At 33.7% G+C, this 10,550-nt stretch overlaps 1 protein-coding gene across 1 annotated transcript; it reads right to left on the bottom strand.

Annotated features, from left to right (window-relative positions):
* Positions 1-6,625: 6,625 nt before the first annotated feature.
* On the bottom strand, positions 6,626-8,256 carry LOC109242577 (dof zinc finger protein DOF2.4-like). The gene is made up of 2 exons (XM_019409419.1): positions 8,017-8,256; positions 6,626-7,835 (listed from the first exon to the last, which is right to left on the bottom strand). Exons 1-2 carry the CDS (start codon positions 8,068-8,070, stop codon positions 6,813-6,815), a joined length of 1,077 nt encoding a protein of 358 aa, XP_019264964.1. The 5' UTR covers positions 8,071-8,256; the 3' UTR covers positions 6,626-6,812.
* Positions 8,257-10,550: the final 2,294 nt, after the last annotated feature.

The following is a 10,550-nucleotide window of genomic DNA, read 5'->3' on the forward strand; positions in this document are numbered from 1 at the left end:
CCAGAGGTCTTGTGTTTGGGGGGAAGTTTTGACCAAAAAATATGTATCTTGGTTCAAATAATTAAATTTATGTAATTGGGTTAAACTTAGTTAACAATAATATTTTCAGACGTAACTTTCAAGGGTGCAATAAACAATAGATGGGTTCGGTCAGATAGTGATGACAACATGCAATAACTGTTCTAAAAAGCATGAGAAATAATATAGCATTCAATAGCAATGAATTTAAATAAATGGCATTTAAGTAAATAGAAGAAATGATTCACCCAATAAAGGATGAAACAGATGGATGTTCCTCCTGACAATGATGAGTGACAGATAAATCCTTGAATATTCGAGTTATTCTCAGATATGATGGAAAAGTATTGAATAGTATATGCAAGAATCTTAGTAAAAATATGGTGTTTGTATCTTTGAAAGAGAGAGAGAATCTTTATGCCAAAGTATCTTCTTACAAGTGAATGTTACATACCCCTATCACTGTCTTTTTTTTCTATATATATGGGACATGTTCCTAAGAAACCCTAATAGAACAAGTGCAGAGAATATCCATGAGAATATTCCTTTTTAATATCCTACCTGACAAATTAGTTGTTACAGCTCTTATCATCGATATTCAACCTCGACCTCGACCCTTGTTGACATCTCGACCACGGCTCTCATCGACTGTGGATCTTGCTGCTTCTTGGCCCATCTCGACTAACGATGACTCGAGAATTCCTTTTTTAGTATTATCTTGCCTCAAATATTATAAGGGCGGATTTTGACCCATACATAAACATCAAATACGAATAAGTTAGCAAATCCAACAAGCAAACCGACCAACAAAATCAAGATCGTATATGATGAGTTTATGTGCAGTCCAGCGAAGACACAAGACTCAAACTGGCTTTCTCTATCTCTCTTACAACTACTCCCTCCGTTCACTTTTAGTTGTCAAGTATTCTAAAAATAAATTTTTATTTTTACTTGTCACTTTTCGCATATCAAGAGAAGAATAATTTTTTTTTCTCTGTTTTGTCCTAAGCATTAATGAATCATTCCAAATTATTTTTCAAATCCATTAAGACTATACACCAATTAATATGGGTATCATGATAAATTATGCACTTTATTTATTATTTTTTAAGGGGTGTACAAAGTCAATAGTGGACAAGTAAAAGTGAACTAAGAGAGTAGTAATTAAATAAAAGAATTACAAGAAAATACACGTGACTTCAAACCATAACAAAAAATGGCCCATGTTTTTAAGTTTTACTCGACCTAGCCCATATTGTACATATTTTGAAGCACTAGCAAATTCGAAATCTGTGTTCTAACAACCATTGCTTCTAAAAGCTATGGAGTTAAATATGTGTTCTCCCAACCATTGCTTTCACTCTCTCTTCTTCTCACATCTTCTACATATGCTCAAGGAGCCGCGTACTTTCTGCTCCCCCCCCCCCCCCCCCATATCACCTGGTTGCGATGTAAGAAAATTAAAGAGTAAAAGTCCACCATTGAAGGTCATTCAAAGTTTTGCTTTCGAAAATAGGATTTTTTGAGTTTGTCAGTTGTTTGAATTGGATGTTGTTCCAATTTATTGAAAATATCAAAAAGGAGTTCAAAATTTAAATTTGAAGTGATTTGGAGTAGATTTGAGCAAGATTTAAGTTAAATTTCAGAAAAGACGCAAGGAAGAAGACGAAGTCAATTTTTTGTATAATTATGTATAATATTGCATAATAGTGTATATGAGTGTATAACGTATCTTATACACTATTATACACTTTTATACACCTTTATACACCTTTATACAAGCGTCTGTAGACGAATTTCTTCCACAATTTTCAATTGCAATTCTTGTTCAAAATCAGTCCAAATCTCCATTAAATGACTTCAAATTTTATATACAACCTCCTTATACTATTTCTAACAAGTCTAGATAACACCCACTCTAAATTTCTCACAAAATCAAATTCAGAATTTAAACCCACATATTTAAGCTTGTTAAAAATCTAATTTTCACCACCCAAATGGATTTAGTTTGTTGAACTAATATTTGAGTCACAGTTACTGATTCGAAAATTAACTTAAAAGCTTGAGCAATCTTTTCTAAAAATTAAATAGTAATTTCGAGAACCTATTAGAGTTGGATGTCGAAGCTTAGCCTATTATTTTTGGGCTAGTTGATTGTAAATTGAAATATATGCTAGGTGAAATGGCTTCCTGGCCACTTAAACTTGTCGGGTTTTTTAAAGCCGATACATAAACTTTCTATTTTCCCATTTGAACACTCGAACTCGTTTTTTCCATAACTAATAAACACATCTGACAAGAGATCATGTGCGCGTGTATTACACATACACATACGTGTCCATCCAGTCAGCAAATGACCAATGGATATCTTACACGTCGGCAAACTCAATATCAAAATGGATCAATAATAAGGAAAAGTAAAGCAGCAACTCCTTCTCTTTGACTGCTTTAGCGTTCTTCTTCATCCCATTAATTACCATTTCAAGCTAATTCCAACACCCCTAGCAACAGAACGCCTATCTCTGCTCCTTTTTCTTCCCTTCACCACACAACACTCCACCTGATCAATTTTCTTCCTCAATCAAAAGCCGAGGTTGTTGTTTGGAGGTTCGTCGTGGTTCAGTTTTTTCGGCGAAGTTCCGGTTACTCGGAAGTTTGCTGTTTCGGTTGCCGATTGAGGTTTCGTTCGTGGTCGTTGGTTCCTGATCTTGATCGCTGGTGCCGGTCCTGAATTTTTCCGACTCTCAAAGTTGAATGATGCCATTATTGGGTTCAAGGAGTTCAACGAACTTGGAAGGGGAAGTTATGGGGAAGTTCAAAACTTAGCTTCAACTCTACAATGACAAAATATACAACTTTCCACCATTTTCACGGTCTGAAAAAATGAAAAAAAAATTGAAAATGGAGCTTTAGATTTTTAAAAATGGAGGAAGTGGGTATTTTAGAAGGAATAAATAAGAACACAATTAAACACAACCCATTTTGTATTGTTGGGCGTTGGGAAGGGGGTTTTCACGCTCCTGTGCGTCGTGTTCCTCACGCGGGCTGCTGATTAGGACCAACTGACGCCACATGAGCATGGTCAATGGTCAAATGTGTTTATTAGTTATGGAAAAAATAAGTTCGAGTGTTCAAATGAGAAAGTTATAAGTTTATGTATCGGCTTTTAAAACCCCGACAAGTTTAGGTGGTCAGGAAGCCCCGTCGGTTTTATGTGAAATTCTCCCAAATTAAAAAATAGGGATCCACGTCGGTTTTATGTGAAATTCTCCCAAATTAAATCCACAGCAGATAATTTGAAAGAGAGTAATAGTCTTTAAGGAATCCTAGGGATGTGTTAGTTAGCAACCCTACTCTTTGCCTCGATCCTCTCAAAAAGCAGCGCCCCCCCCCCCCCAAACCACCCCACCACAAGAAAACGAAGAAGAAACTGGAAAGCATAAAACTGATAAAACATTCCCAAGAAAAGGAGAATCTCACCAGCCACCGTTAAGCTTGATTGCTTGAAAGCCATTTGTTCACATGCTAAAATTAGCAGAAACATGGGATGTTAGTCTTTTGCACCACACAACCTGTTAATTACTATTCATATTATAACCAAAAGCAAATAATACAACTGCATCGTTCTCTTTAATATTTCTGTTTAGGGTAAATAAACAACTCAACTTTGACTATGGTCACTTGGACCAGACGACCAGTAGACCCCAAACATGATATTTTCTTTGTCAGAAGCATGAAGATATATACAAAAAGCAAGAATGCAGAGCCCATATGCGAAGTTAGCCAGGACAGGTTCATCAAAATCAAGAAAGTTAAGAAAGATCTATCTATAACTAAAAGAGAGAAGAAGAATTAAAGACTGTTCTATTCTTCTTGAATCTCGTGCACCAAATCAGAACAAACAACATGCAGTCAGTCTTCGACGTTGTCATGTTTCAGTCTTGTAGCATTACTTTGTTTTATTTGACTGCTTACCTCATCTTTATTTTTAATGAAATTGGATTTAACTAAGCTTTATATAAAGACGACGAAAATAGATTGTTTACACCATTATTTCATACTTAATAATTATTATAAGTACCTCTTATTAAAAGCAAGATTAATATTCTGAAATATTACTGTCATAACATATGTTACGATACACTGATAATATAACAATACTTGACACTATTACTTGTGCATGTAAGTTAATTAAATCTTTACACTAATAGTGTAGAGTATTTTTACACTATTAGCATTATTTTGTTTAATATATGATTACAGGTTAGTTTACCGTCGTAAAGTGGGAAGTTAAACCTGAGCTGAAGTACATATTTTACCATAATACTCATAATAATGATAGTAGTATTTTAAAAAGTGTTAATAATATAACTTGGGGAGTGAGTAGTCTTGATAAATGATTTCGTATTTAATTTTGATTTGCTAAAATTGACAAGCAAAAGTAAAAGAATATTTTTAATATAGTTGACAAGTAAAAGGGAAAGGAGGGAGTATATATATGATTACAGATTAGTTACTGCCCGCTAATTAACGTAAAGTGATGGGCTAAAGTCAAGTTACAGTTAATATTTATCATAAATTTTTACCAAAACTACCTTATAATTGTGCAATTTATACAGTCACCGAATATAACTTAAAATATATGCGTGATTCTTGGGGCAGATTTCCTAGAATACTTTCTGAAATGGGGTAAGTACAGTAGACCAAAAACCTTGGAGTTTGGGAATATAGAAGGGGTCTGGATCTTTTGTATGGAATTGAGTGGGCATATTTTGGTGTCTTTTAAGAATGTTGTCCCCATTTTTTTATTTGGTATACTGTGTATATTACCTTCTTTATCTCTCTCTATGCTCACTTCTCATCATTACATATGTACCCATTATAATTATGGAATCATTACCTACCCAAGAATCTTCTTAATTCCTGCATTGGAGTACTGATGTTTCAGAAATCATTGTTGGAATTATTGCAATTATACAATCAAGCATTGGAAGCACAACGTCGAGTTACTTGGGGACGTGAATATCCCATTTTCTAGGTAGATTTATTGTGAATTCCTAGAATTGGACAAAAGAAATAACTTGGATTTTTCTAAGTACTAGGCCCCTAGGGATGTATGAAAGACATGTTCCAACATGGAAAAGTAAATTCTCCTAAGACTAATGAAAGCTAGCTTAATTTAAACGACAAAATGAAATAAAATGAACTTATTAAGATCTAATGGATATTATCAACATATGTCATATTCACGGATGAAATAAACACTATGAGCTGATGAAAGTTTTTAGTATTTAATAAAAGAGAGATAAAAATAAAGATTCTTCATTTTGAGTGAGTTAGTAGGACTAATTATATATACTCCTGTATCTGATTTAGGAGGACTCCTCCTGTATACAGTTGCAAAAACATTAAACAAGGGAGACTCTCTCTTTCAGGGGCGGATCGGAGGCACAAGCCGAGCTACGGGCTCCATTGAACGTAGTAGCTTTTCCTCAAAAAGTATTTTGATGTTTAGAATTCATTAAAATATATGTATAAATATTAAATTCAGAACTCTATCACTAACACTTGAAGTTGTTATTCTAAAATCCAAAACCCATAACGTTGAAATCTTGATTGCATAGGTACATCATAATTCATAATTAATAATGGAAGAAAAAACAAAGTGATATTAACATTCTTCAAAGAGGCTTTAATTTAACTTGAACTTTCAAAAAGAGAGCTTCCTTGAAGAATCTGAGTTGAGTTGTTTAAAGACACTTGGGAAAAAAATTAAATCTTTCAATGTATTCTTTACAAGATGAGGCATGCATGTGGTTTATAGTGAGAGCAATTTATAAATGAGAATAAAAAGTACAAAAACGAATATTTAACATATCTGATTTTCTATTGAATCCAAATTAGAAGCTACTGAATCTTGAAAGTTGCTTCTTAGAATAACTTCTAGAATATTTAACATATCTGATTCCCAGAATAACTTCTAGAATCAGACATGAGAAAGCTTAATTTATCTAATAGGAACAAACAAGCTGCATTCTCCCATAGTTTTGGTATTTTAAACCTATGAGTTCAACTAATATATACTGATAATGTAAAAAATATTGTACACTATAAGGTCACTCAAAATAAATTACAGTAACTTTTATAGCAAGTATTAATTAACAACCCGCAAAAAATAGTAAAATGAACTATTATAACATGTTAAATTACATTGATAACGAAAATTTTCTTACATTGTTAGTATTATAAGTAAGCTCTAACAAATGGTGTTTGGACATGGACGATCATAAACTTGCAATAAACAATAAACATTACTTTAAACGAGCAATCCTAGAAAAGTTTTATTATATATGGATAAATGAATTTCAATTGGCAATACAAAATCCACGAACAAAATAGTAAGATCTCTTTTGGTCATTTGATGGATCAATCTAGACTATTTAATTTCATCAAGCTAAGTTAGTAAATTGTTGAAAATTGAAGAACTAAAAGTTTAATACTGTAAGCTGCAAATTACATTGATAATTTTGGTTTCATGTCTAACATAAAAGCTTTCATTCTCCAAACATATTCAGCATTAAAACAAACCAAACTACAAAATTAAATGGAAATTAAGATCATAACTTAGAAATAAGGAAACGAAAGGAGAAAAAAAAAACTACAGATTCTAGGGTTTTCAGACATTCTCTCTTCCTAGCATATGATGAAGCTTTTGCTAACAAAATTGTCAGCTTTCAAATTACAACATCGGAATAGGAGAAGAAAGTGAAATACAGAAACATTTGGTAAACTACTTAAAGGGCATTACTGGTAGAAGAAGAGCTAAAACTCGCCGAAAGCTCATTCCAACCACTACCATTACTCCAGTTTTCATTCCCTGGATTCCCTACAAACTGCCGCGACAAACTTGAATGTTCGTGATTGTCTTCCATCTTCATCAAAGCCAGCTGTGTGAGCATGGGATTCGTGATCTTTGGCCTAATTTGACTACTTGTTACAGTAACACCACCCGCGTCATTACTTGTATAGTAAGCCGGGTGAAAAGGATAAAGCCCAGAAGCTGAAGATGAGTCCAATCCGCCATAGAAATTAGGGAATTGGTTCGCCACTTGCTGCTGCAGCCTCCACTGCTCTAAATTACCACCCATTCCGAGCTGAAAATTCATACTTTCGTTGGTTCCAGGAGCTGATGATGAGGAAATTGCCGAGTAATTCATGGTAATATTATTGTCATTACTTGGAGTGAAGTGATGATTATCAGTCAAATGGCCTAAAGGAGACATGAAACGTAGAGGGTGATGAATTTGAGGGGTCATAAGACCTAGTAAACTAGCTGCAGATGATGGACTAGAAAAATTGTTATTATTGTTGCTTGTTGAGCCAGAATTAGTAGGTATTTGGCGGCAGCCACCAGTACTAGTACTAGAAGCTGGAGATTTGGGAGTATTGTTATTGTTGTTGGTCGCTTTAGTACTACTGTTGCTCCTTTTGTTCCTCCGACAACCGCCACCTACAGGGACGCTCCTCAGAGCGCCCCCTCTCGTCCAGTACCTTCTGCATGTCTTGCAGAAGTGACGAGGCTGTGAAAGACTATAGTTGTTAAAGTAGCAAAACTTAGTGTTTGTTGATTCACAACGAGGGCACTTTTGGACCGCCTCGGCCATTGGTATGTTGGCTAACCGGGCTCGGTCAGCCATCGAGCCCGGCCTAATGGTACCTCCACCGCCCACATGAGTCTGAACTGGCGGTGGAGCTGCTAGAGTCCTCTGTGGTTGCACGGATTGGAACTGAGGATTTTGGATGCTATGTCCAGCTTGCTGAAAAATATAAGAAAAGAAAATTAGAAAAAACAAGTAGAATATGCAACAAATTTAAAGGAGGAGGAGAGAAAAACAAAAGGTGAGAGGAATATCTTTATCTTTATGAATTTTTTCACTTTATTTTTTCAAGAACTCATTGACATAAGCATCATATTATTGAAGGAAAAAAAAACCATACCTGCTGCCAGTTGGCTGGATCAAGATAAGAAGCTGAAATAGAGGAAAAAACCATAGTTTCTTGAATGATCTAAGATACTATCTTTTGTAAAGTTAGATGGGGTTTTTGGAATGGGATATTGTTAGTGGAGCATCACATCAAAATGGAAGTGGATGATGGCTCCTTAGGCAAATAGAGAGAAAGAAAGAAAGCAAGAGAGAATAAAGCTAAAGAGAATGAGAATATAAGGAGGTAGCTGAATAAAGTAACAACAGGGCTTTATAGAAGTTGCATTTATATAGATACAATTAGGTCCTGGTTTATTCTTACTGTCTGTTTTTGTTTTATTATTTCTTTTTAAGAGTTCAAGAGGATCTTTGCTTGCTTAGTCTTTAAGCTTCTAATTATTAAACTCTTGACTTGCACCTCCCTAACTCTTAATTAGGAGTTGTTTGGTTGATGTACTTGTTATTCAATTTCTAGATTATGATACAAGGATTAATTATTTAAACATCAAATAATAATTTAATGAAGAGTAGATGTTGTTATGCTATATATAATTATATAAAAATTGTTACGCAATAAAAAAATAATAAAAAGAGCAGTCTGGTGTACAAGGCACTAGTCCACTTTCCCGCAGGATCCAAGGAGGGCCGCACCCCTTAAGGGATATGATCTAGACAGTAAATCCTAATGCAAACATTAGTAGTTGCTACTACGACTCGAACCTGTAACCTACAGGTCACACAGAGAATTTACCGTTGCTCCAAGGCTACATTTAGATACTGAAATATTGTAATGGATAAGATTATATTGTTACGCGATGAACAATAATAATGGAATTAGTTACCTTCTTTATGAGCGTTTTTGTTTAAAAGGCTCTTATCCATGTATTGTTAATACGTGTATGGTTACTTACATTGTATACCACATAAAACCATAATGTATGAATTCTTTAAATAATTTATGCCGGTATATATTTTAGTTTAATACCTTTAACCAAATACTGTATTAGTTACACGGGAATTATTATTTTTAACCGGCCGACCAAATGCTCATTAATTATGTTGAAACATTTTTTCTTCCTATACAACTGACCAAATATCATACTACATTACTTATGCAAAATCTTTTGCAGAAATTACATATATTTAGTAAGGATGCATATGTCATGTGACCAACCAAGTGAATCCCTCAGAGAATGTGGTGATCTTATATGTCATGTTGAATGCATGGAAAAAGTATAGTTGTCTTCATTGTAGCAGTTTGTATGTGTAACTTCACATATATAGCTCATTCTGGTATTTAGCATTTTAAAATTAAATTTTAAGTTTAGTACTCGTTACTTATTCTATGCAGCGAGGGAAACCAAGAGTTATAAAATAATACATGGGATGCAAATTGTTTGTCCTAGAGAAATGATTAAACTATAAGAGAGGAATTAATTAATTTGAGATAAAAGGCCAGTCTTGTGAGCTTTAGACAATCATTCTCAAATCTCAATATTGTCGGGACCAAATGAACTTTTTCTACGTCCCTCCTACCCCCTCTGGGTTTCTTCTTTTTTTTTTTTTTTTTTTTTTTTTTTTTGGGGGGGGTGGGGGACACAATATTGCTGGCATTGGTGGTATAAGATTACTGATTACAGGCTTTACTTTCTAGAGTTCAGTGGATATATTATTTTGTGAAAAAAGTGTAGTTACATATATTCAGTGGAAGAGAATCCGACACGGGGGCTAAATTACAATGTTCAAACTACTCCAGGGCAAAGCAGCTTAGCAGAGTTTAATGGAAAAAAATAGAGGCATATTCAAGATTTAAATTTAATGGGTTGAGTTTTTAAATTTTTTTAATATTGAACTTATTATAGCGTTAAAATTATAGGTTCAAATCCAACACTTATTGAGATTTTCGTAGGTTTTTATATAAAATTCGTATTTCTTGTCGAAAAGTTATAGGTTCAATTGAACTTGCGACTGAAAGGCTACATCCGCCCGAAGAGAAGTAGGGGTACAAGTTCTTAAAAAGATTGATACAAATAATGTGATGAATATGAATAAGGACTTCATTAAGTGTGACTCTTGTTTGAGTAGCTGGCTGCCTAAAACTCATAGATTAAAACTAGTCGGCGAATATATAATATATGTATAATTCATGTATAATATATGTATAAATGTGTATAATCAATATATAATCTATGTATACTGACGAGTAAAAGTAAATCTTGAATCTGACCAGCTATTTGTGTAACAATTCCAACATAGATCTAACAATCAAGGTATTTTTACCTAACTATACTATAATAAAAACTTATTTACCTATATACTTTATGTTGTGTAGTTTTTAATAAGTATCTAAGTTTTTCTTATAAATTGCATACATTGCTCCTTAAACGGCTCCCACCCCATTATTAGTGCCTTCAACTAAGGGATTCAACATCCTTTCCTTTTTTTTCCTCTCCTCTTCTCTCTCTCTTTTATATATATATATATATATATATATATATATATATATATATATATATATATATATATATATATATATATATATATATA

The sequence above is a fragment of the Nicotiana attenuata genome, unplaced genomic scaffold (genome assembly GCF_001879085.1).
Source record: "Nicotiana attenuata strain UT unplaced genomic scaffold, NIATTr2, whole genome shotgun sequence".
Taxonomy (NCBI): Eukaryota; Viridiplantae; Streptophyta; class Magnoliopsida; order Solanales; family Solanaceae; genus Nicotiana; species Nicotiana attenuata.